Here is a 26,664-nt window from a genome sequence, read left to right on the forward strand (position 1 = left end):
CATAAGTCGAGAACGTATTTGCTACACCTAACCTACTAAATGTCATATCTTGGCCTGGCTGACTTTAAACATGTTCAGAACATTTGCAGCAGCCTACAGTTGGTCAAATCGTCTCACCCCATGAATGCTCTATCAAGTATCAGCTCTTTACCCTCGAGATTACGTGACTGGCTGGGAGCCGCGGCTCCTGATGCTGCCTGGCATCGTGAAATTCGAAGTAGGGTTTCTACTGAATGCATATTGCCTTTGCACATTCATAAAGCAGAAGAATTGTAAGTCGAACCCTCAGAGGGCAGGGACCATCTGCGGGTTGCACTGGCTCATAGTCAGGCAGAGAACAGTGAAGAAAACAAATACCATGGGCTTGAAACTAGAGAGCCATGTCATGCTGTGGCAAAACATTTCATAAAGCACGTGATAACTTGGAAGGTAGACCTAAATCCTACAAGGTTATCCTCTAGGTAAGGGAGCTATTGAAAAAGGTAAAACACTCTTTGCTTCTTTTAGAAAGATGTTGCTAGGATAGGTGAGCTCAGACAGGAACCGACACGTTGGAAGCAGAGGAAGCAGAATGTTGGGGCCTAATAGGGTTAGAAGAGCCAGGTGCTTTTGTACGAGGAAGAACAGAGCTACAGTGGACTTTGGCCTATTAAGACTTCTCATTCAGCCAGACAGACACAGCCTGTGATATAGTGTGGTGGGTGAGCCATAGCGCCTTTCGAGGACAGTGTCTTTAACAAGGAGTTGGGGAAACTGGACAGCCACATGCCAAAGAATGAAACTGGGCCACTCTTTTATGCCCTGTACAAAAATGAACTCAAAATGAATGACAGACTTGAATGTATGACCTGAAACCATAAAACTAGGAGAAAACATAGGTGGTGAGCTCCTTGACATCAGTCCTGGTGACCATTTTTGGAATTTGAAACTGAAAGCAAAGGCAAGAGAGCAAAAGTAAGTAAGTGGGACTACATCAAACTAAAACGTTTCTGCACAGCAAGGGAACCCGTAAACACATGAAGAGACATCCTACTGAATGGGAGAAGATATTTGCAAATCAGATATCTGATAAAGAGCTGGCATCCAAAATATATTTTTAAAAACTTATACAACTTAATAGCAAAAGAAAAGAAAATACAAAAAATCCAACTAATAATGGAAAGAGGATCCGAACATTCTTCTAAAGAGGACATACAGTGGGCCAACAGGTACATGAAAAGGCACTCAACTTCATTAATTATCAGGTAAGTAAAAATCAAGATCGCAATGAGGCATCACCTCATACTGTTACAGGGTGCAGCCAAGAGGGGGGACCCCAAATGGGCATTTGAAATGGGGTCCAGAACTTAAGGTGTCCAGGAGATTTTAAGATGTCTCCATCCCCCCCACCCAGGGTGTGGGTTGGGGGAAGGGACAAATGGAGCAAGGCCATTGAGATCTGTTTTGCATAGCAACAGCCTTGCAGCTACCCTCTGGTGTGGTCATTTAACATATCTATAGCCTTTGGCTGGTCGCTTAGATATGTTAAATAGCTGTGATCATCTCTGAGCCAGGGAGAATGGAAGTAACTTCCCCACCAAGACGTGACTGAGGGGCAGATCCCCCAAAGCTACAGCGCCTGCGTGGGAGCTCAGAGAAGATTGGCTCCAGGACATGAGGGCCACACCTGCCCAGACTCAAGATGGCAGCCCAGTAAAGCTGGAAGGATACGAGTTCTGGCATGTGAAGCCGAGTGTGGGAGGAGTCGGAAATGAGGCTGCAGAGGAAGATTGGCCCCAGGGATTTAAAACCCAGACTTGGCAGCCATTGAAAGAGAGAACCACACGGCTTTGACGGAGTGGAGACTCCTGCATCCCAGAGAGAACCGTGCTGCTTTAGGAGAGAGAACCACACGGCTTTGGCAGAGTGGGGACTCTCCCCTTCCCGCAGCCCTGAGAGGGAGAACTACGAGGCCTGGACAGAGTGGGGACCCCCGCAGCTTTAGAAGGGGAACCACCACCTGGTTTTAGCAGAGATCCTGGCAACTCAGCCGAGGGTGCCGGGAACCCAGGGAGGTCTCCCAGTCGAGAAGGAGGACTAAGAACCAGAGGACTGTCTGAGCCATGGACTTTGTTTTCCTTCCCTGAAATACGGTACTCTGGACTGGGCAAAGGGGGAAGGAAGGAAGGACTGTGTCTGTTTGTGGGTGTTTTGGGGGACTTTGGGGTTTTTGATGAAGACATTAGGTCACTACTTTAAGTCTGTATAGCATTAAATAAACATTTCCTTTCCTTTTCACGAATCTCTGGCATTGAGAGACGTCTTTCCTCTGGCAGCGGACATAACGGACCCGGGGCCTTCTTTCAATAATAGTATATCGTTCCAGGCCCCCCTTCTTCTGTTCTGTAACAATACCAGTTAGAATGGCTAGTATCAACAGACAAGAAATAACAAGCATTGGCAAAGATGAGAAGAAAAGGGAACCCTTGTGTATTGTTGGAAGGAATGTGAACTGGTGTGTTGGGAACCACCCTGACTGGGATCAAAAGCTGTAACCCCCGCCTAGGCTAAGGCTAAGGGAACGCCCTTGGAACCGTAAGCCAGCAAGGAGACAAAAGCTTATCTCCCTGGCAGGAGTGCTGCTTCTGCTGCTTTATTCATAACTGAACCCCAAAAAGCTTGGTCGGTTAACCAAAGACGGGTAAGATTCCCCAAGGGGGGAATGACCTAAGACAGGCACGATCACTTTGGGAGGCCCCCCAAAAGGACTTGGGGGGCTGCAGCAAAAGGGGGTGATGGACCCTCGCTCCTCGGCTTTGACATAGCCTGAGTTCTCAGCGTCTGGGAGAAAACCTCCTGGTCTCTTGGTTGCCTTAGTTCCCTTGCTCCACCTAAGCCTGAAACAATGACAGGGTGGTGCAGCTCTGTGCTGAAAAGGGTGGATTCCCCGGGTGATCAGGCCTAAGAAAGAATATGTAAATTACTGTGAAACCTTCTTTGTTTAGAATGCTCTCAGTTGAATGAAAGGGGTCCAAGGAGGAAGTTAGTTTGTTCCTCAAAGTCTTACAGCTCTTTGACACCGACTCAAAATAGACCGGCAGAGTTCCTTGTTTTCTATGGTTCCTTACTTCCCCCTAATGAGTATTGTACTTTACCTGAATTATTATGCAAAATGAGCCCAATAAAAGCAGGTATGGACTGTAAATCAGCGAGGTCCCCACTAGGGGGGGTGGCCATTTCGTCCCTACTTCCCCACAGAAACTGGTCTGTCTCTGTGCATGTTTTTTCTCGCGTGTTTTTCGGCGAGCCATTCGCAGCATTCCATGATCGCTGCTGGCTGGGGACCCACGCATCACTGGTGCAGCCAACATGGAAAGCAGTATAGAGGTTGCACAAAAAATTAAAAAAGAGCTACCATATGATCCAGCAATTCTGGTCTGGATATTTACCCAAAGAACATGAAAACATTGACTTCAAAAATGTATGTACCCCCATGTTCACTGCAGCATTACAAAATATGGAAATAACCTAAGTGACCTCAATGGATGAATGAATAAGGAAAATGTGGTGTATACGCAAGCAATGGACAAGCAATGGACTATTATCATTCAGCTATATAAAATGAAATCTTGCCATTTATGACAATACGGATCAATCGTGAGGGCATTATGCTAAGTGAAATAAGTCAGACAAAGAAAGACAAATACTACATGAGCTCGCTTACATGTGGAATCAAAAAGAAAAAAAATTTTATGCAAAGAACAGATGGGTGGTTGCCAGAGGTAGTAGTGGGGGTGGGAGGGGGGTGGGCAAAAATGGGGAAAAGGAATCAAAGGTACAAACCTCCATTTATAACATAAATAGGTCATGCAGATGCCGTGTAAGGCATGGTGACTATAGTTAATGATATTGCATTGCATGTTTGAAAGTTGCTATAATAGTAAATCTTAAAGGTTCTTATCACAAGAAAAATTATTTTATGATATATGGTTATGGATGTTAACTAGACTTATCGTGGTGATCATTTTATAATAGATACAAATATTGAATCATTATGTTGTGCTTCTGAAATAAATAGAAGGTCGTATGTCAATTATACCTTAATAAAAATAGTTTCAAAAACATTACCATGCTACCAAAGTATATTGTTTTTGAAAGTCTTCTGGGAGCCACCATGAAGTTGAGAGAAAAAGACATGAAGACCAGAAACAAAGGAAATAACAAGCTGAAAAGCTAGAGGTCAAGAAAATACCATGGGATGTGGTTTACTAACATATAACGGACTGGTAGCAAATAGATAAAAGATCTGCCTAGTTTCTGAGAAAATAGTGTTACCTCCCCTCTCTCCCTCAAAAAACAACAAACCTGATCTAAAAAGAGCTTGGGATGCTCAACTAGACCCTCTTAGCCTTCAATTTGCACCAGCGGAAAGTGGGCTGGGAAAGGCCCTGGGGAGAACTTTCTAACATTTTAGATGTAGCCACAGAGACGAAGAAACAAGGAAACCTGCCTAGAGGACAGAATCGGGGTCCCAAGAGGAAAACAGCCCAGAAACTGACTTGAAGGAAAGGGCTGCTCGTCCTGGGGCTCTGGGCTCTGAGCTGCATGCCTTCACTGCGGTGTGGGGGACGTCCCATGCAGACAGAGATAGGGAGACATGTGTTCGTTCATTGAATTTTTTAACTGAATTTCTTTCATCGCCATTTATCCCCCTGATACTCCCTTACCCCGCCATTACCACACTGTTGTCCATGTGTATGAGTCCTTTTTCCTTTCTGCTCAATCCCTCTACCTCCCTAACTCCTCCCCCATAGCCGTCATCCTGCTCTCTATCTATGAGCTGAGACATGGATTCTAAGTGCAGAAAGAAGGGTTCAACAGATACTCAGTAGCCAAGGGCAGGGCAGAGAAGGCCAGCTGTTCACCAGACTTTACGTCCCCTCTTCCACAGGAGCTCCTCTGCATGGCCTGGCTGTCTTTGGTTGGGTGAAGTTGAGCAGGGGACAATGCGACAAAGTTCTCCGAATAGAGCGCCTCATGCGTAAACATTTCCACAAGCTTGTTGCTCTTTCCTCCTTCTGATTGTGGCAAAGACAATGGCCAGTGAGAATTTGGGAGTCAATTTCACAGAAGGCAGAACTACTTTTGCCAGACTACATCTTCAAAAAGAAGGCGGACACCCACCCTCTCCTCCTTCACACAATCTCCTCCTTCTCCCTTTCTGCCTCATACCTCAAACCTGGAACTGGTCAAGCAAATTGCATTCTGGGGTGGAGGAGCCACTACATTCTGGATCTCTTTGTTGCAGCATCTTCATCTACCTGATTCATTTCTTTTTTCTTTGGCATTTCAAACACAACCCCCCACTGGAAGTCAGGCTCCAGCAGAAAATATGGCAACCCCCACAAGTCATCAAAAATAACATGGAAATGAGAATAGTCCCAGAGTCTTTCATAGATAACTCACCACCCAATTTACTTATGGGGAAGATGTTGGCTATCTGCCTCTCTCCCATATCGTAAGCTTACATCAGAACAAGTTGAACTATTTCTTTTCATTTTTTTCGAAGGAGCCTTGGTGCCAGTTTGCTGGGGTAAATATCAGAGCAGAAGCACAGCCAACAGAGAAGAAACTCCTCCCAGCTCTCAGCCCGCTGGCCCACAGGGATGGCAGAGAAGGCTGTCCGTGGGGCTGAACTCTAAGCTAAGGGCATCGGGAAGTAGAAAAGCAGGAGAAAAGGATGAGAGAGAAGGGAAGAGGTCATGAACTAAGAAAAGAACACAAATTATTAGTTGTGGGGAGTGTTGCTAATAATTAGCTCAAGGCCTCTTGGCCTGTTTACGCTCACGTTCATCAGGTTTATCTCTTCCCAGTGACATCATCTGGCCATGTAGTGGTGCCAGGAGCTCTCAGTGATGACAGGGTCCACAACAGGCTCTGGTGATTCCTGTTGAGTCCCCTGGCCTTGGCCTTCCTTTGAGTAAACACGGTGGCATGGATGTTACCTATTATAGAAAAGACCACCCACCTGTACATACTGAAGACTGTATTTCCATTGTGCATGAGGTACACATACACTTCCTCAACATCCTCGTGCTTCATCATGCTGAAGGTGAAGAAGTACACACCTAAAAAGAGGTGGACATTTATTCACATTTGTATTACTATACAGAGCACTGAAGACCACGAGGTGGCAGGGAGATAAGCTACATGACTTCGCACTTGTTGATAATCTACGTGGTGTGTAGGTTCCTCTCGGCCCTTAATTGTCTGGGTGACCCTTTGTCTGCTTTCACCTTGAAAATGCTTTAAATGTTTTGACACAATATTGATTTATAGACAGATAGGGAAATGTACTTGTGTGTGTACATGGGTTACTATAAAACCATACACAAACATCACAGTAGCAATGAGCACACTTACTACCCGGATCTTGGTTTCTAAACCCTAATCTCCAATAGCAGAAAAGGGCTCCCTGGAAAAGTGGGTGTTTCCAAAGCTGGGACGGGGAAAAGGCAAGATGAGCCTGAAGCAGCTCATGGTGCTAGAAAGTAAGGAAGCTGTGGGGGACTGAAGAACGACTGTCAAATATGCCTATGTCCTAAAGTCCCTGGCATCTGTAAATGTTACCTCATGTGGCAACAGGGACTTTGCAGGTATTATTATGTTCAGAATCTTGAGATGGGGAGGTTACCCTGCATTATTCAGGTGGCCCCAAGGGAATCCCACCATGCTGATAAGAGAGCCAAAATGATCAGAACCTGTGAGGGGAAGGTGGTGTGACAGTGGGAGCAGAGATGAAAGTGATTTGGCCAAGGGACAGGACACTGGCAGCCTCTACACACTGGAGTCATCCCTGATGTTTCTAGAAGAACCAGCACTGTCTAGACACTGAGTTTAGCCCAGCTGGACTGATTTGGGACTTCTGACCTCCAGAGTTACATAAGAATAATTTTACATTTTAAGCTCCTTAGTTTGTAATTTGTTACAATAATGATGGGAAATGAATACAGAAGGGCTTAAATTTTTTTTTTAATGTTTAAAGATTTTTAAAAGGATCAGACCCTCCTTGGGATGGTGGCAAGGAGAGAATAGTGTTATGACACATTTAACTGTGAGACTTATGGTATAAGAACTTTCAAAGTCAGGGATAACTATGCCCTCTTAGGGATTATTTGATTCAGTTCAAATCAGAGACAGTAATCTTAGTAACTATGGCCATCATTTTTAAAGTGTTTTTGTGTAGGAGACCATTCTGCGTGGCATGGGTCCAGCTCCCACTGGGAGATGCACAGAACCCATGCCCACGGATAGGTTCTCCCGTGGGGAATCAGGCCTACATTGTGCCTAGGCCACTTTGAGTCTTGTTCTTGCTAAAAAAAACTCCCTCACCCTGAATTGAGGACATTTACTGCAAAGTAACTTCCTAAAACCCATGCTAAACCTTCCAAGGATGAGTGTAACCGGTTCAACCACTTTTGCCTTTTCATTTGCAAATAATGTCTCTTCTGTGGTGTGATTAGCGGGATTGGCTCCTTTGTTTTCTGTAAAAGGTAACCACCTAAAGCAAACCCGTGACTAGTAAATGAGGACCATCAGGTAATATGTGGAGAAACCCAACAAAGGCCAGGCCAGTCACGGCAAAGGCCAAGGCTTTTGCTCCCCTTGAGAGAAAGCCATGCTGTCCCTTTTCCTCCACCAGACCTGGTAGTTCATGTGAATGTCTCATTTCATCCATAATGATGAGGACACTGTGGGCCAGTTTCTGCATCATTTTTGTCTTTTCAGATTCTAATTTATTTACTTTGAAATTCAATAGAAATCTGTAGATCATCTGCTTGTTTTAACCAGAATTAGAAACAATCCTCAATTTCCTTAATGTCTTCTTTGCCTTGTTCCCTCCCCCTTCATTCCTTCCTTCTTTTCCTCTTTCCTCTCTCCTTTCTTCCCTCCTTCCCTTTTTCCTTCCTTCCTCCCTTCCTCCCTCCCTCCCTCCCTCTTTCCCTCCCTCCCTCTCACTTTCTTCCTTCTTGATTGCTAGATTGATTGCTTTGGCCATTCACTTGTTTTACATCTCACCTGACACTGGGGCCCCGAATCTACCAGTCATGACATCAAAGAAGTTTCCGATGTTGGTCTCCACACTGCTGAAGATAATGCCGCTGTTCTGATTGGTGAAGTGTGTTGCCAGAGAAGCCATGAATGCAATCTAAGAAAAGAGTTGGGGGTCAATTAATAGGTCATTTATTTTAAAGACGTAAAGTTTTTGTGCACATGAGTTTATTCCAACACCATTTGTAACAGCAAGATGAGAAATCACTTAAACATGAATCTATGAAGAGTGAATTCAATGAATCATGGTACTTCCTAACATTTTTATGCTATGTAGCCCTTAAAACATCATGTATATTAACAGTTCTTCTGATCATGTGCTTCAAGGAATATAGACTTTAAAATACTTTTTTAAATGTGAAATTTCTATGATCAAGCCATGTTGGAAAAATTGGGGTGAAATCTTACACGTATACCCATTAAAAGCACATCAGTGTATCAAGAATCTTTGAAGCCCTCAGCCAGGGTACAACCACTCACAGGTTGGGGGTTAGAGTGTCAGCTTTGAGAGAGTTTATCATCCATGTTATCATCTACCTTTAAGCTGGCCAAGTGGCCTCTGTCCCCTTTGCTTTGTAAATTTATACCGACACACGGCTCCCAGGTTGCTAAAATTATTAAGCAACATTCATGAAAGTGTTACAAAACCACAAAAGCAGTTCGAGTGGCACACAGGACCTCTAGCTCACGAGGCCCAGAAAAATGACGGAATTCATCCACGGTCAGACCACCGCTGACTGTGCCCAAATGAGAGGCGAAGTTTCCCCCACTGACCTTTCAGACAAGACCTGCTTTATATTCCAGTTCTTGAAAAAGCTCTCACATTACAGCACATTCCCTCAGTTACTTTAGTTCAACCGTGACCCACTGTTTCGGGAAGACACACCAGCTGGAAGCAACTTTAACAAAGAATGCTAACTTTCAGTGTTCCTAGGTGTCCCCTGGGAGAATTGATTTAAAAAATATTAGCCAAAAACAGGTCAGATTTAGCAATTTTCTTGGTAACCTAACTTCATATTTTGGGTTTTAGATGTTATTGGCAGCAAAAAACAAAGTGTGGAGATCACTGAAAAGAGAAATAAAAAATAGACAAATAGGTGCTTGGGATACAATGTCCAATTCCAGCCTTGCATGTAAATTTTAAAAACCTTTAAGATGAAATAAATATGATCTGGTCTGGAAATCTGAGGGTGGATAACAAAATTAAATGTCTCTAGTGATGAAGATATTAGTGAGAAATATTTAAATAAAAATTTTGCCATAAAAATCTGAGTTGATAGTAACATTTGTACCTTAATATGTGATTTAAATATGTAAATGTAACAAAATCAATAAATAAGTGGAATGTTCAAATGTCTGCTTATAATAGTTTATGTAGCTAGAAATTTATATATTCAAGTTGCCAAAAACCTTTTTATTTAGCATATCTTCGAATTTGGGAAATGGGAAATGAGCTCATATTCAGGGTTGCCTTGTATTTGGTCTATTGAGGGAATCGCATTTCATCCTTGAAAAGTTGTTCTCCTCCCCGAGAGTGACTGCAAAGCGCTGGGAGCAGCACAGGCCTTGTGCAAACATCCCACGCTGGAGACACATGAACGAGCCTCAGACTCCCTCAGCGTTGGTGCGAGCTCGCGGAAGTACCCTAGCCTTCTGAATCTTGGACCCCGAGGGCGGGGACAACGTAGAAATCACCTGGAGACAAGCTGAGGGTGGTTTACCTGCAGTTCTGGTGGAATCCCCGGGTAGCCCTTTTCTCCTTTGGGGCCATGCTGCCCCCGCTCCCCTCGTGGGCCCAGGTCGCCTTTGTCTCCTTTCTCCCCTTTGGCCCCTTCGTGACCAGTGGCTCCGTTATTGCCGTTGTTTCCGTGGTTTCCTTAAACAACCAGACAGCACCGCGTGAGAAAGCCCATCACTCATACCACCCATTTTTATACAAACACAGCCCCGAAATGCACACACTCAGCTGTGAAAGGAACCATTGGAAACAGTTCCAGTACAGCCAGGGAGGCGCCATGAAGTGGGGTCTGTTTAAACGAGACACTGAAAACTGTTGCCTTAGAGACTCTCAAGCCTCCAAAGCCTGTGATTCTCATCAATCAAGACTTGGATGAAAAAAAAAACATTGTGCAGAAAACTGATCATCAAAGCATCACTTATAGCAGCAAAGACTAGAAACCACCTAAATGTCCACCAATACTGGAAGGGCTAAAGTTTAAAAGAATTATACAATCAGGAGATGATATTATATAGTCACCAAAAAGAATGCTAAACAAAAATATTTAATAACATTAATAATATTCATTATATTTTTAGGTAAAAGGCTATAAATCAATAAAGATAGCATAACACCATGTGTGGATGTTATGTACACACACAGTGTCATGCATGTATATGTGTGTGTTATATCCAAAGGGGGGAAAGACTAGAACAAATTACATGAAAATGTTTACAGTGTTGCTTTCTAAATGGATGAATCATGAGTGATCTTTGTACTCTTACACATACTTTCCTGTCTTTCTGAAGTTTTCAACAAAACATTTAAAATCTTTGATAAAAAATTATAATTTTTTAAAAGATTTTTATTTATTTATTTTTTTTAGAGAGAGAAGGGAAGGAGAAAGAAAGAGGGGGAGAAACATCAATGTGCAGTTGCTGGGGGTCATGACCTGCAACTCAGGCACGTGCCCTGACTGGGAATCGAACCTGCGACACTTTGGTTCACAGCCCGCGCTCAATCCACTGAGCTACACCAGCCAGGGCTAAAAAATTATAATTTTTTTATAACGTTGGAAACAAGATTTGGATAACAATCTCAGCCCTTCCCTTCTCTTTGCCACCACGGGTAATTTCTATACCTCTTTTTTTCTTATAATTGTTGAATTTCAGGCCCTTCTGTTGTTTACTCTGCCTGCCACCTCTGATCGGTTACCACACTAGGACGGCAACCTTCCAGCTGGATGGACTCTGACTTTGTTTACAGGTTAAGGAGCTCATGACAAAACTGCTCCTGGTGGACGGGAAGATGGCGGCTTTACTCTAGGCAGCGTTTTTCTCGGCTTCTGTGAAGAGGAGGGAAACTCGCAGATCGGTGGAGAAACAGAGCAAGTGGACTAGGTTACCGGATCACTTTTGAAAGCAGGACATCAAAAATTATTGTGATCACGGAAAAACCAGACGGTAAGGAGACATTTTCAGGACAAAGGGGCCCAGGGATCGGCGCGGGGACTAGGGGTGTGCAGTCCCCAGGCCCGGTGCTCGGGGCTCCCGGGAGAGGGGAGTCGCTGCTCCCTCCCCCGAATACGGGGGGTGAGCAACTCCAGGGGAGAACGTGTTGCTAGACGGAACAGATTGGCCAGTTGGACTGGGAAAAAATTGCCCAGGGACTATGAACACCCGCCCAGAGACTTAGGAGAAGTCAGGGCCTCTGGCCGACAGGACCAGGGGCAGCCTGGAAGAGCGCCTGCACCCCTAGCCGGCACCCCTAGCCCGGAGGAAGTGCAGATCGGTGGAGAGCACAGAGTCAGAACGCGCTCAGTTCGCGCCCCATAGGGAGGCCTGAATTGCGCGCCGGGATCCCAGGAGGGACGTGGTGCTGGGTGCGTTCCTACAGTAGTGGCTCAGAAATTTCCAGCCAGCCCGACCGGGGGAGTCGGGAAAAGCGCCAACACCCGGTTGGAGTGTGGTTCGACGGTGACCTCGGAGCTGGAAAGGGCTCGGCTTGCCCACCATCAGGAAGACTGTCTCGCACTCGCTGTGAACCCGGAACGGGGGCACGGCGAGGCGCTTAGGGCGATCCTAGACCCCGAATTTCAAAAGTTTGGGGGAAGGGCGCACCCTTTTAGGATTCCCAGGGAGGGTACAGTGAATCCCAAAAAGTCGTGGGTGCCTCCTGAGATCATAGAGCTGGAATCCTGCAGGACCCCGGAGTCTGGAAGAATGTGGAAGTGAGATCCAGAGAGCCAGTGTGCTCGGGAGCGCCCAGGGTACAGCAAGTCTGTATTCTGACAGACTTGCTGAGATTTGGGCTGGGAGAGAGAGAAGCATTTCAAAGGTCCCTCAGCCAGCTGAAGCCAGCAAGATCAGAAAAACTGGTCTGGCCAGTTAGAAACCAACAAGAGGTTTCTTTTTTTTTTTTCTTTTTTTTTTCTCTTTTTTTTTGTTTGGTTTGGTTTGCTTTGCTTTGGTTTGCTTTGGTTTGGTTTGGTCTTTGTGGCTGTTAGTTGATTGATTTTATCTTGTGTTTTATGTGACATTTTATTTTTCAATTCTTATTATTTTTATCTCGCAATCCCTTATGTTTCTCTTTCATTCATCCTAATATTATTCTTTCCACTCCAAATTTATCTCTCCTGCACTACATCTTCTGCTTTTCTTTCCTTTTTCTTTTTTTTTTAATCTTGCAAGTTACTGAAAATTTGTATTATCTTTTTCTCACTTTTCTGACATTTTTTATTTTAATATTATTTTGGTATTCTTTTTCTTTCTGTATAATCTTCTTTGCTTGGCTGGTTATACTATCATTTGATAGGTTCCCCCTGGTATCTCAGTTACAAGGTGTTGATAAGTTACTATCCTTCATCTGTGTTCCATTAATACACCTCTCAAGGTTCTATACTCTTTATTCTTGTTATCTAGACCTCATCGATTCTGCCACAAGATTGTCACTTTACTATTACTGTTAGTAAGACCTAGTCTATACAATTGTAAATACTTCTCAATACCCCTACCTGATCTCAGCCCACTTTGCAATTTTCTGAACTATACTATTGTGGGGGTTGTCTCTATTCTTTTACACACTACTCCTATATACTAATCTTTAATCCAACCCTACCTTAGAATCTGACCTCCTACAGCCTCACAGCTTTCTAGATTCCACTAACAATCCTCTCGTCCCCAATAAGAGTCTTACCTTCTTTCCACCATTTCTAAAACGTGGATAGTGGGGTGGAGGATCACGGTCAACACTATAAGGAGCCAAAGGATAACCCATCTCTTCTCTACTGGCTGCTAATGTAAATATCATAGTATACTGTCTTGCTGTCTTAAACCATTTTGCCTTATTCCTCCAACTGATCACAAAAAAAGAGTAGAGGGAAGCTGTGAACACCAGGATACACGAAGGAGATTGCACCACTGAATCTCACAAATATTCTACCACAGAAGTTCACACCATAATTACAGGGAATCAGAACAGATCAAATTAACAAACAAGAAGAAAAAAGAAGAAACACACGAACAATGAGAAAACAAAGAAACAACCCCCAACTGAAGGGAAACGAGGAAGCCTCAGGAAAAATGCTAAATGAAATAGAGGCAACTCAACTATCAGACAGTGAGTTCAAAACAATGATTACCAGGAAGTTCAATGAACTCACATTGAGTTTTCAGAAATTAGAGGGAAACTACATCAATCTCACTGCAAACTATATAAACATGAAAAAAGAAATAGAAACTCTCAACAAAGGTCAAGAGGAAATGAAGAATACAATTTCTGAACTGAAGAACACAGTAGAAGGAATGAAAAGCAGGATTGATGAAGCAGAAGATCGGATTAGCGAGCTGGAGGACAAAGTAGAAAACAACATCCAGAAAGAGCAAGAAAAGGAAAAGAGGCTCAGAAAGAATGAAGAGGGATTAAGAGAAATGCAAGACAATATGAAACGTAATAATATCCGTATAATAGGGATACCAGAAGGAGAAGAAGAAGAACAAGGGACCGAAAACCTAGTTGAACAAGTAATGAAGGAGAACTTGCCTAATTTGATGAGAGAAAAAGTCACACAAATCCAGGAAACACAGAGAGTCCCAATCAAGAGGAACCCAAAGAGACCCACCTCAAGACACATCATAATTAAAATGGCAAAATTTCAAGACAAAGAGAGAATCTTAAAGGCAGCAAGGGAGAAAAAGGAAGTAACATTCAAGGGAGCCCCAATAAGGCTAACAGCCAACTTCTCAATGGAAACACTTCAAGCCAGAAGAGAATGGCAAGAAATACTCCAGGTAATGAGAACCAGAGGTCTGCAACCAAGGCTGCTATATTCAGCAAGGCTCTCAATCAAGATAGAAGGCCAAATAAGAAGCTTCCCAGACAAAATAAGTCTAAAAGAATACGCCTCGACCAAACCAGCTCTGCAAGAGATCCTAAAGGGACTGCTTTAAGGAAGGGAAGGGAAAGAGAGAGAGAGAGAGAGAGAGAGAGAGAGAGAGAGAGAGAGGAACACATGTACATAAAAGAAAATGAATAAGTACCTATCAATAATAACCTTAAACGTAAATGGATTAAATGCTCCAATCAAAAGACACAGAATAGCTGAATGGATAAGAAAAAAATGACCCACATATCTGCTGTCTACAAGAGACCCACCTCAGGATAAAAGACCTACACAGGCTGAAAGTGAAGGGCTGGAAACAAATCTTCCAAGCAAATGGACAGGAAAAAAAAAGCCGGGGTAGCAATACTCATATCAGACAAAATAGACTTCCAAAAAAGGTCCATAAAGAGAGACCCAGAAGGTCACTTCATAATACTCAAGGGAAGAATCCATCAAGAAGACATAAATATTGTAAATATATATGCACCCAACATAGGAGCACCCAAAATACATAAAGAAAATCTTAGAGGACTTCAAGAAAGATATGGACAGCAACACAATTATAATGGGAGATTTTAACACCCCACTATCAAAAATGGACAGATCTTCTAAACAAAATATCAACAAAGATATTGTGGCATTGAACAATACCCTTGATGAAATGGACTTTCCTGATATATACAGAGCTCTCCATCCAAAAGAAGCTAAATATACATTCTTTTCAAATGTACACGGAACATTCTCAAAGATAGACCACATGATAGGACACAAAACAAGCCTCAAGAATTTCAAGAAAATTGAAATCATACCAAGCATTTTTTCAGACCACAAGGGACTGAAGCTAGAAACCAACCCTAAGGAAAAAAACCAAAAACACTCAAAATCATGGAGATTAAATAGCATGCTATTAAACAATGAATGGGTCAAGAATGACATTAGGGAAGAAATCAAAACGTTTCTGGAAACAAATGAAAACGAACTCACAACAACCCAAAACTTATGGGACACAGCCAAGGCACTCCTGAGAGGGAAGTTCATAGCGATACAGGCCCACCTAAAAAGGTTAGAAACATTCCAAACAAACAACCTAACCCTACGTCTACAAGAATTTGAGGAACAACAACAAAGGCAACCCAGAGCAAGCAGAGGGAAGGAAATGACCAAGATCAGAGCAGAATTAAATGACATAGAGACTAAAAGCACAATTCTAAGGATCAATGAATCCAAGAGCTGGTTCTTTGAAAAGATAAACAAAATTGACAAGCCCTTAAGCAAACTCATCAAGAAAAAAAGAGAGAAGACCCAAATAAACACAATTAGAAATGAAAGAGGAGAGGTTACAACAGATACCACAGAAAGACAAAGAATTGTAAGAAATTACTACAAAGAACTGTATGCCAAGAAATTTGAAAACCTAGGTGAAATGGACAAATTTCTAGAAAAATATAATCTTCCAAAACTCAATGAAAAAGAAGCAGAAAGCCTGAACAGACCAATAACAACAAAAGAAATTGAAGCAGTAATCAAAAAAACTCCCAACACACAAAAGCCCTGGACCAGATGGTTTCACAGGAGAATTCTACAAAGCATTTAAGGAAGAGCTAACCCCTATCCTTCACAGACTATTCTAAAAAATCCAAAAAGATGGGAGTCTCCCAAACTCTTTTTATGAGGCCAACATCATCCTAATTCCAAAACCAGATAAAGACACAACAAAGAAAGAAAACTTCAGGCCAATATCACTGATGAACATTGACGCTAAAATCCTCAACAAAATACTGGTAAACTGCATCCAACAATACATTAAAAAGATCATACACCATGACCAAGTGGGATTCATTCCAGGGACGCAAGGATGGTTCAATATTCGCAAGTCAGTAAATGTAATACATCACATAAACAAAAGCAAAGACAAAAACCACATGATTATATCAATTGATGCAGAAAAAGCATTTGACAAGGTACAGCACCCATTCATGATAAAAACACTCAGCAAAGTGGGAATAGAGGGAACATTCCTCAACATAATAAAGGCCATATATGAGAGACCTACAGCCAGCATCATACTCAATGGGCAAAAAATTAAAATCTTTTCCACTAAGATCAGGAACAAGGCAAGGCTGTCCACTTTCACCACTTCTGTTCAATATAGTACTGGAAGTTTTAGCCACAGCAATCAGACAAGAAAAAGAAATAAAAGGCATTCAAATCGGAAAGGAGGAAACAAAACTGTCACTGTTTGTAGATGACATGAGAGTATACATAGAAAATCCTATAGACTCTACCAAAAACTTGCTTGACCTAATAAATGAATTTGGCAAAACAGCGGGATACAAAGTCAATATCCAGAAATCAAAGGCATTTCTATACACCAACAATGAAACAGCAGAAGCAGAGATCAAGGAAAAAATTCCATTTGAAATAGCAAAAAGAAAAATAAAATATCTAGGAATAAACCTAACCAAAGAGGTAAAAGACCTGTATTCAGAAAACTATAACACTCAGGAAAGAAATCAAGGAAGACACAAACAAATGGAAACATATACCGTGTTCATGGATTGGAAGAATTAATATCATCAAAATGTCCATACTACCCAAAGCAATTTACACATTGAATGCAATTTCTATTAAAGTACCAATGGTATATTTCACAGACATAGAACAAACACTTCAAAAAATTTATATGGAATTATAAACGACCCCGAATAGCTGCTGCAATTTTGAGAAAGAAGAGTAAAGTAGGAGGGATCACAATACCCGACACTAAACTATACTACAAGGCCACTGTAATCAAAACAGCCTGGTACTGGCATAAAAACAGGCACATAGACCAATGGAACAGAACAGAGAGCCCAGAAATAAGCCCAAGTCTCTATGGTCAATTAATATTTGACAAAGGAGGCAGCAACATAAAATGGAGTAAAAATAGCCTCTTCAACAAATGGTGTTGGGAGAACTGGACAGCCACGTGCAAAAAAAATGAAACTTGAGCACCAACTTACACCATATACAAAAAATAAATTCAAGGTGGATAAAAGACTTAAATATAAAAGGTGACACCATTAAAGTCCTAGAGGAGAACGTAGGTAGGAAAATCTCAGATATTTCACGAAGAAACTTTTTTACTGACTTGTCCCCTAGAGCAAGGGACATAAAGCAAAGAATAAACAAATGGGACCTCATCAAAATTAAAAGCTTCTGCACAGCCAAAGAAAACAGTATCAAAATTAAAAGAGAACCAACTGTATGGGAAAACATATTTGCCAATGATACCTCAGACAAGGGTTTAATCTCCAAAATATATAAAGAACTTACAAGACTGTTCTCTGAGAAGACAAGGAATCCAATTAAAAAGTGGGCAAAGGACTTGAACAGACGCTTCTCCAAGGAGGACATACAGAAAATCCAAAGACACATGAAATGATGTTCAATATCGCTAGCTATCAGAGAGATGCAAATTAAAACCACAAGGAGATACCACTTCACACCAGACAGAATGGCCATCATAAACAAAGCAACAAACAACAAGTGTTGGAGAGGTTGTGGAGAAAAGGAGTCCCTAGTGCACCATTGGTGGAATTGCAGACTGGTACAACCACTATGGAAAACAGTATGGAACTTCCTCAGAAAACTAAAAATGGATCTGCCTTTTGACCCTGCAATTCCACTGCTGGGACTCTATCCTAAGAATACTAAAACACCAATCCAAAAGAACCTCTGCATCCCCAATGTTCATAGCAGCACAATTTACAATAGCTAGGTGCTGGAAGCAACCTAGGTGCCCATCAGTAAATGAATGGATCAAAAAACTATGGTACATTTACACAGTGGAATTCTATGCAGCAGAAAGAAAGAAGGAGCTCCTACCCTTTGCAACAGCGTGGATGGAGCTGGAAAACATTATGCTAAGCAAAACAAGCCAGGCAGTGAAAGACAAATACCATGTGATCTCACCTTTAACAGGAACCTAAATAACAAAACAAAGAAACAAACAAAATGTAACCAAAGACACTGAAATAGAGGACAGGCTGATGGTGACCGGAGGGGAGAGAAGAGGGAATTTCAGGGGACAGTGGGAAGGGTTCACAGGAACAAACTTAAAGGACACATGGTCATAAACTAAGGGGAGGGTGGTAATGGGAGGGAAGTGGGGAGGGGTGGGAGGGGGGAATGGATTGGGAGTAAAAAGGAGAAAACTGTATTTGAACAATGATTAAAAATAAATAAATAAATACATAAATAAATAAATAAACTGCTCCTGAAGGGGACATGTAGCCAAGGCCAGCCTGTCCCATCACGTGGGAAGAGCTTAGACCCGGGAAGACTTGAGAAGGGTCTAAACATCTCCTACCTCCGGCCACTGCGCCTGCTGCCAGCTGCCCCTGAGGGTCAGTGACGTTGCTTCCAAGCAAGTAGTCACAGCTGAAAGTCTAACGGGGTGTTTTCTCATTTTAAATTTGGTTACATTCAGGAGACCACTTAAAGGCATGTAAGAAATTGAACGGCATTTGATAAAGATTAGTATCGATGGGGCAAATCGAGAGAGAACAAGGGTGCAGTGTGGGGGAGGGTGGAAGGGGGGTAAATGGTAATGGAAAAAACATAATTAAAAAAAAAGAGGAAGAAAACAGCTTTACAAAACAGAACCAAACAAGAGGGCTTTCGTCAAGCCCCACAGGCCTGGGGTACCCCTGGTGGGGTGGGGACGGCAGAGCGGTGGGTCTGGAGGGCACAGTGGAGCTCCACGGCGTTCCCCGCGCCACCGCCCGCGCAGGGGCGAAAGTGCTCCCATAGCCCCAGAGCGGCGTGAAAACCACCGAGGGATGGCTGCACTCGACAGACCCTGGGGCCGGAGGGAGAGAAATGTAGCTGAACCAAGAATATGACAGAAGGACGGTAGCTCAGTGAACGGCACTGTGGAGACACCCGTCACCCGGACCACTAACCTCTCCGCTCCTTCACACCCTCACTTCCTAAATTCTCTGGAAGTTGTGTACAGTGTATCGCATGAGCCACACTGTGGCAGAAACACTGAGACAAGCGTACAACCCCATTAAGATCAGGGGGTTCCCCGCTCCATGATGCTGAAGAGCCTCCGGCCTGTGAATTGGGGCAGACTCCTCGGGCAGTGGGATCCTTCCAGTGGGATAGAGGATGAATGTGACAGAGGGTATGCTGTTCCACCTAGACTCTCTCTATAAACCCAGTCTACCCAATTCTGTCCTGGATTTTCCATGTGTACACTTTATTTTTTTTATATATATCCTATTTTTAGAGAGGGGAAGAAGGGTAGAAAGAGTGGAACATCACTGTGTGGTTACTTCTAGCATGCCCCCCTGCTGGGGACCTGGCCCACAATCCAGGCTTGTGCCCTGACTAGGAGTTGATCCGCAGGCCTGCGCTCAACCCACTGAGCTACACCAGCCAGGCATGCCGTACACTTTAGATCACACACACCCATTTCAGATTGTTTGGCTTCACCCCGGCTCCTATTTTGGCACAGTCTATTAGGCCGGCACTAGTGCCTCTCTCCCATCCTTACCTGGAATGCCAGGGGGGCCGGGAGGTCCAGGGGGCCCTTGGTAGCCCCGGAAGCTGTAATCTCCATGGCAACACTTGCTGCAGTCTGGGGGCAGCCCTCCGGTAGGTGGAGACTTTAAAAAGACACAGAGAGGAGCTTCAGGACACGGCAGTCAGGACTTTTGGATTTCACTGGCCTTGTTCCCTAGGTAACTTTAACTCCGAACAACCCACAACAACATCAGAAAACAGGGTGCGGGGTGGGGATGTTACTGACAAAGGAGTTGGGGGTAGCTAAGGGGAGCCAATGATCAAAAGGAAAAGGCAACAAGAGAGCCAACAGAACAAACTCTTTGGACCAGAGTGCGAGTGGGCCTGGGGGTTGGGGCAGCACTTCTGACAAGTACTTGTCTGCTGGTACTGAAGACAGCGAAACAGAAAACTCCAGAAACACCCCTTCTTCCCGAACTGCCAGGACCCTCTCTGGTGTAGCTAAGTTGATTTAGATGCTACTCAAATAAGAATTATCAACCTCAAACATTGCTCTTAAGATGAGACTCATGATACCGGTTGGGTTCAGAGTTCTTAGAAATTCTCAATTGTAGCTCTAGCTTTTTCAACAGCCACAGCATACTCAAACTGCCTTAGGGAATCGAGAAAGTGAAGTATTCCATAGTCCAATACATTTTTTTATGAATTATTTCTCTTTAAGTTTGGTTTTACTGAGAAACCAAAGTATTTTTTAAAAATTAAACTTCGGTGAATAAATATTAACATCAATGGTGATAAGTCAGAGAAGTTGTTTATCTTGAAACACCTTTAACCTCCTCTTCAAAACTATGTAACATGATGCGCTGTTTTATATTCCACTTTGAAATGTAACACGATTATCACATTGTTTGAACAAATATTGAATGAGTACACAGTGGGTACTGAATGCATTCAAGCATGGCGCTGAGCTACATGCTTACTTAGTTAAAGATAAATTTCTAAAATTTATGCTTTCACGCCAAGGAGCTACACAGAGTCAGAGCTGCTTATAAAATTTGGAATCTCCTCTAAATTGGCAACTTGCCTGTTAATTATATCATTCAAAATACTCGAGGAAAGGTTCCTAGACACCAACTGGAATCCAATGGATTCTTGAAGACAGCATGTTGTTGTTAAGGGGTTCGGTTTTAAGAGGAAAGGCGGGAGGAAAAGAGGAAAGAATAGAGAGAGAAAGAGAAGGAGAGTTGGAGGGAGAAAGAAAGAATGTAAAGTCCACATTTTCTCTGTCATTAGAAATTCAAGCAGAAAAGTGGATCAAAGCTTTGTGTTGCTGTCCATTTCAACTTCACTTTTTTAAAATAAAAAAATGGGCTTGCACTCTTCCCTCACTCTCTCATTCCTCTTTCCTGGAGGTCTCTGTCAGGCCATCGCAGGACAACGCAGGGCAGTGTCTGTGACCCTGCAACAGCTCGGGGCCCAGTCCGGAAGGATCAGGAACTACGACTTGGAGCTGACTCTTCCTCTAGTCTTCAGTCTACGAGACCCAACTATGGGCAGGTATGAGCATCTATGGAAACCTTTTGTAACACTGGTGGAGGAAAAGAAACTCGGCAAAAGTCATTGGCCTGAGACGAGAGCTTTCAGACGCTTGGAAAGTCAGACGCCACAACACTGCCCTGCCTTCTAATCCAAAGATGCAATCTGAGAAGTATTCCATGATTTCCTGGTTTGGGCTTGCAACTGTGAAAATACAGCTCTTTAAGCCCCAAGAAATGCAGTGCCAACAGTGGATTTTAGAGAAGGAGGACGTGGAAGGAGGTGATGTCCCGAAGCGGAACCATTTGCTTGAGAATGGAATACTGAGACTTTAAGAATGTCCGAAAGATGACTGGACCGGGACCTGAGCCCCCCTCTCAGGTCCATGTGCCTCTAGGGAGTTTCTTCCAGCTCTAAGATGCAAACGAAGACACACAAGCCTTTCCCAAAGCCTCGAAGAATGACTTAGAAAGATTTTGTGTTTGGAGTCTAGTATCTAGGCTTGAGAACTTTAGCCCAGGCAATGGGGCTGCCCAGTGCCAGCGCTGACTAGGACTGGGGTGCATGCCAGAGCTACTTGGGGTACTGGGAGAGCACAGAGCTGCCACCCAAGTGGAGAGGGACTTCTGGTCACTACTAGTCGGCCCCTCCTGCAACATGTCACGTGTTCCTCCCTCTGGCCTGGCTCCAGAGTGCAGTCAAATGCAGCACTGTTACTCTGTGGATGCCCTCAGAATAAGACAGGCAGCATGTGTTAATTCAGACATTTTCTCCTAGGTGAGGGAGAATTAGGAAGTCACTGTGTATCACCCTCTTAAGTTTACCAACACTTTTCCCAAACTCAGGTCACGTTTGAACACCAGGAACATGCGAGTGGGCACTATGGGAGGAGGAAGCGGTCTCTAAGGCCAGTTCTGTCTGTTTTGTAGATGGAGGCCCAGGAGCAGCTACTCAGAATTTGGGTCTGCCATGAGTAAGTAACTTCTAGCATAGGGAGTCCATAGCTCCTTGTGTAACCTAAGGAAGAGGGAAGAGAAAGGAGTGGGGGCAGGGGGTGGGAAGAGAGAGACAGGTGTCCAGGATGGGAAGGGGAGACCGATCGAGGTGAATGGTGCAGAGCTACAGAGGAGACAATGCCAGGAAAAGGGGGTCTAGGTCTGCCCACCCCTCCCTCCCTGCACACTCTAATCCAGGGGTGTTGGGCCCTTTGGCGTCTCCGGGCCACACTAGAAGAAGAAGAGTTGTCTTGAGCCACCCATTAAATACACAAACACTAATGAAAACTGCTAAGCAAAATAAACAGGTCTGTGCATAATTTACGATTTTGTGTCGGGCCGCATTCATAGCCATCCTGGGGTGCATGCAGCCCGTGGGCTGTGAGTTGAACACCCCTGCTCCATAATGGACCCTATGGGCAGACTCATCTTTCTAGAACACAAATCTGATCACCTCACTGCCCTGCTATGAACAAACAAACAAACAAACAAACAAACATTTTGCTGGCAAAGTAAGATCTCAGCTCCTTAACTGGCCAGCAGCATCCCCCAGCCTGGCTCTGCAACCATCCCGTGTCTCTGTTCCATGGCCCAGGAGCTCCAGCCTCACTCCTCCTCACGAGCTCTCTCAAGGCTGTTCGCTGTTGTACTTTTTTTTTTTTTAATTTCTACCAGGATGATCCATCCTTTTGCCTCATCTTTGAGACCCAGCTCAGTGCCCACCACCACGCCGACACTTTTTCCCCAACTGCCCTTTGCACCCAGACTTGGTCACGTGCGTTTCATTCTCTGTTCATCTATCCCCATTGGAATCCTTCGGAACTGATCCGAGAGCAGAGCTGGGGCATATTGATGCCCGTCCGAAAGTGTGGTAAACAGTAGAGGCACAGGAAATGGTTGGAGAGAGAATGAATGAGGAAAAAGGAAGATTAAAATAAAAGAAGAGGGTGGGGACATGGGGAGAAGAGGAAGAACACAGCACAAATCCAAATCCACTGAGGGTCTACATATCCATCCACAGGAAAGTTGTTTAGAAAATGTCTGGAATATCGATGACTGAATTTCCTCAGTATCCTGTTGGGGTTCGTAGGAAACTGGGGGAGTTTGAAAGCCCCTCTTCAAAAACAGCCAGAAAGTGGCTTCTTGGCCCCCTTATCTGATTTCAGCGTGTCAGATGCCTAGGGGGACTAGAAGCGGGGGGGGAGTAGAGATTAATTTGGATTTCAGTGGCCTGCTGGGTGTCAGTTGCCAAGAACTAATGATCAATGACGGTCTACATCTGTTTTCTGCTGTTTCTAGCGGCTCACCCTGCCACGGCCAGGAAGCATCCAGCACACACAGATCCTGGCTATGCAAAGTCCAGACGAGGGCCTGGACAAAAGTGATGCATCTTCCCCGCTATGGAAAACACAGTGAGCATCCATCACCCTTTAGCCAAAGGATTATCAGAGGAAAGGACCAGCTCTAAAAGCAGCTCTCAAAAAAAGAGATGGTATGTAAAAGTTATCATTTCTTCAGCCGCTCCTTAAAGAAGCATTTTGTTTTTCTTGACATAGCCCCACAGAACTGTATGGTTAGAAGTCCCAGGTTAGTTCCCGGGCTACAAATAATTCCGTGTGTGATTTTGGCCTGATCGTGTAACCAGCCTGTAGCCCAACTTCTCCGTCTGTGGTAGAAGGGGTCTAGATTTCAACTGTACGTGCTTTGGGGGGCCTATTTAAATGCATCCCAGCAGTTAATTCTTGGAGGAAAAGCTCCTTGTTCAAATATCATAGAATTCAAAGTAGCTCTCCTTGCCCCTCCTCCGATTTCAGCACGCTTGACACCTAGAAGGCCAATCAAAATCTGTTTCTTCCTTAAGCTGTTCACCTGAAAGCAATATAATGTATGTCAATGATGCCTCAATTAAAAACTTTAAATAATTTATTAAAAGACAGTTAGAAGCCCTGTTCTTAATGTTTAAAATAAACTGAGTTTCACCAATTTGCCTCTCACGACACTGAAACTTGCACTCACTGTCGTAGTACCCTAAAAGAGTTAAAGGTGTTCCCTTATTGCTGAGCTTCTAGTCTGAGAAATGAATCACGCCGTCTGTGGTTATCAGGCATTAAGTCATACAATGTGGTTTACATTTTAAATACACACAGTCTTTGTTTTAACTCTTTGCACCTTTTTAAAACAGGCTGGACACAGACACTTAGCCACCTAGAATGCTGACAATCAGATCGACAAGCCTGGTAAAATCTCACAGTCAACTCTCGAATCCAAATGAAAAACTGGAAGGGCCGCTTCTCCCTGCCGGGAAGGATTAAAAAAGTCCAGCTCTCCCGGGATCTGCAAACGACTGCCCACAGCCATGGGCTATTTGTAGGTCAGCACTCCTCCTGTCCAGACAAGGGAAGCAAGGGAAGCAGGACGTCGCAGCCTAGCAGGGAGCTCGCGGCCCCTACTGTCTTTTTTGAGGGGGCGACACCGCAGCCTCTCTCTATCCCAGCCCGTCCACGCTCCCTCTGCTGATTTTCTCACAGAGACCCACAGCCCCCCTCACCCCACAGAGCAACCCAAACAGAGACCCACAAGCAGCTCAGCAAGGTCCTCAGAAGCATTCACCCCCAGAATCACAGCTGACACAGAGAGCGAGAACAGGCAAACTCACAACGCTTTCCCAGCAAATCCTTAGAAGAGAATTCTGAGTACCTGGGCCCAGAATGGGGTGATCTGGGCTAGGTCATCTACCTCGGGGTGCGGTAGCTCATCTGGTCTCAGGGGTTTTAGGTCTGTAGACGTGTTATTATCCACAGTCCCAGTTTTAGCATGGCTCCGCTCTCTCACTGTCTCCCTCCGGGAGCCACCACGGACGGTCTGCTGGTGGCTTTGCACTATTCTCGCCACCACTTTATTAGCTCTTCCGCTCACCTCCATGTACTCATCTTGACACAGGCAAAATGGGAGGAAAAACAAAGCCAGCAGGTGCCAATAGATCAGCCGCCCCGGCATGATTCTCGACAGAGCCACGGAGCCTGCTGAAGAAGACAGCCGGGGCTCCGGGCGCCGTGGTCTCCTCGGGCCAGTGCCAGGGCTGGAGCCGAGCGCTGCAGCCGGCCGGGTGGTTTTATACTTCAGTGTGCAATAAATAAGGCTCCAGGCCTGCCAGAGGGAATGCAGAACAGCCCATTCATCACCTCCCCACATCACAGGCCAAACGGGGCTTGTGTTGCACGGCTCCCGGTGGCTGGGGTTCATAAACGTCACACCTTGGCACGTTTTTTGCTAAAGTGCAGAGAGAAGATATGCAAGCAGCTGGAAACAGGGAGCGTGTGTCTGGGGCTTGCTTTCCTGATGAGACACGGAAAGGCTGCGCCTCTGCAGACTGAGATCCTTTTGGAATAGCCTCCCCTCGGGCTTGCCAGGAAATCCGGGCTCAGCTGCATCAATCTGTCTGAAATGACAGTGGGGGCACATTCAGGGAAACGGAGAGGGCTCCTGCGCTGTCTCTCAAAAGCTAATATCTCCCCTGTGGTCGGCTTAAAGTAGCTCATTCCCCCTTCCGGACACCAGCCGCAGAGGCCGTTGGGTACCCAGAGCACTGGGCTGGATTCGGAGGCAGAGTCTCTGGGTCCAGCAAACGCATTTCCCTGTCCTAGCAAATGTGTTTCCCCTGAGTCTGCAAACATCTGGCCAACGCATTTTTCCCTGAGTTTCCAAAAGCCAAAGTTAAGTCAGAGTTAACCAAGTTGCTTCTTGTCAGAGGAAGATAGAACAGCCCCCTTTGGGTCCAAAGATCGTCTCTGGCTACTCTTCCTTCTGACATATTCTTGATGGAAACTGAACAAATGGAGAGTACCAAACCACACACGCTTCTCCACGTACATCAGGAGGGAGAGGGTTCCCATGTCCTTTATTCCGCTGGCTACCCTTTTATGAGTTCGGCTGAAGAGCGAATGGACGTTCCCAATCTCTTTGTGATAACAAATCAAGAGAAGTCATATAGGCTTGTCATTAAAAATGGCTTCCGTTTACATATTTCATTTTATATTACTCATTCACTCACTCCCTAAGAAGGCCCTGGTCCTGCCCCAGGAGGACTGACAAGACCCTGGGACTTACAGGGCGTGGATGAGTGGCAAGCGCCTGGGGCCGAGTGGACAAGGGGGCACTGTCAGACAGCCCAGGTTCAGAGAAGCCAGGCTTGAGGGTGAGGCGGCAGAGCAGCTGGAGAGAGGGAGGGCGCGCCAGGGCCCCGTGCAGCTGCCCTCCTCACTCAGCAGAGGGGCCTGAGAACCAACTCCATCTCCTCCCCCAAGAGCCAGACAGCTGCCTCCAGGGCCCACACTTACGCACCGAAAGAGTCTGGTGCTGGCGGAGGAATGAGAGAGGGAGAGCTATTCTGTACAGGAGAAGCTCCCCAGTGTGCAGACGTAGGGGCCTTGGGA

The 26,664-nt window shown here is 44.6% G+C and overlaps 1 protein-coding gene across 2 annotated transcripts in view; it reads right to left on the reverse strand.

Moving 5' to 3' along the window:
* The window catches only part of C1QTNF3 (C1q and TNF related 3), a 28,505-nt gene extending 2,558 nt beyond the window's left edge, over positions 1-25,947 (reverse strand). The window contains exons 1-5 of one of the 2 annotated variants that reach the window (XM_045848012.1): positions 24,929-25,947; positions 19,732-19,843; positions 9,813-9,967; positions 8,059-8,188; positions 6,008-6,107 (exon numbers count right to left, since the gene is read on the reverse strand). In XM_045848012.1, coding sequence (XP_045703968.1) covers positions 6,008-6,107; positions 8,059-8,188; positions 9,813-9,967; positions 19,732-19,843; positions 24,929-25,474 — 1,043 coding nt within the window. In that variant the 5' untranslated portion in view covers positions 25,475-25,947. The remainder of the gene's footprint in view (positions 1-6,007; positions 6,108-8,058; positions 8,189-9,812; positions 9,968-19,731; positions 19,844-24,928) is intronic. The other variant, XM_045848013.1, reaches the window with a different exon arrangement.
* Positions 25,948-26,664: the final 717 nt, after the last annotated feature.

This window comes from Phyllostomus hastatus, unplaced genomic scaffold, assembly GCF_019186645.2.
Source record: "Phyllostomus hastatus isolate PE091 unplaced genomic scaffold, TTU_PhHast_1.1 phas_contig_58, whole genome shotgun sequence".
Classification (NCBI taxonomy): Eukaryota; Metazoa; Chordata; class Mammalia; order Chiroptera; family Phyllostomidae; genus Phyllostomus; species Phyllostomus hastatus.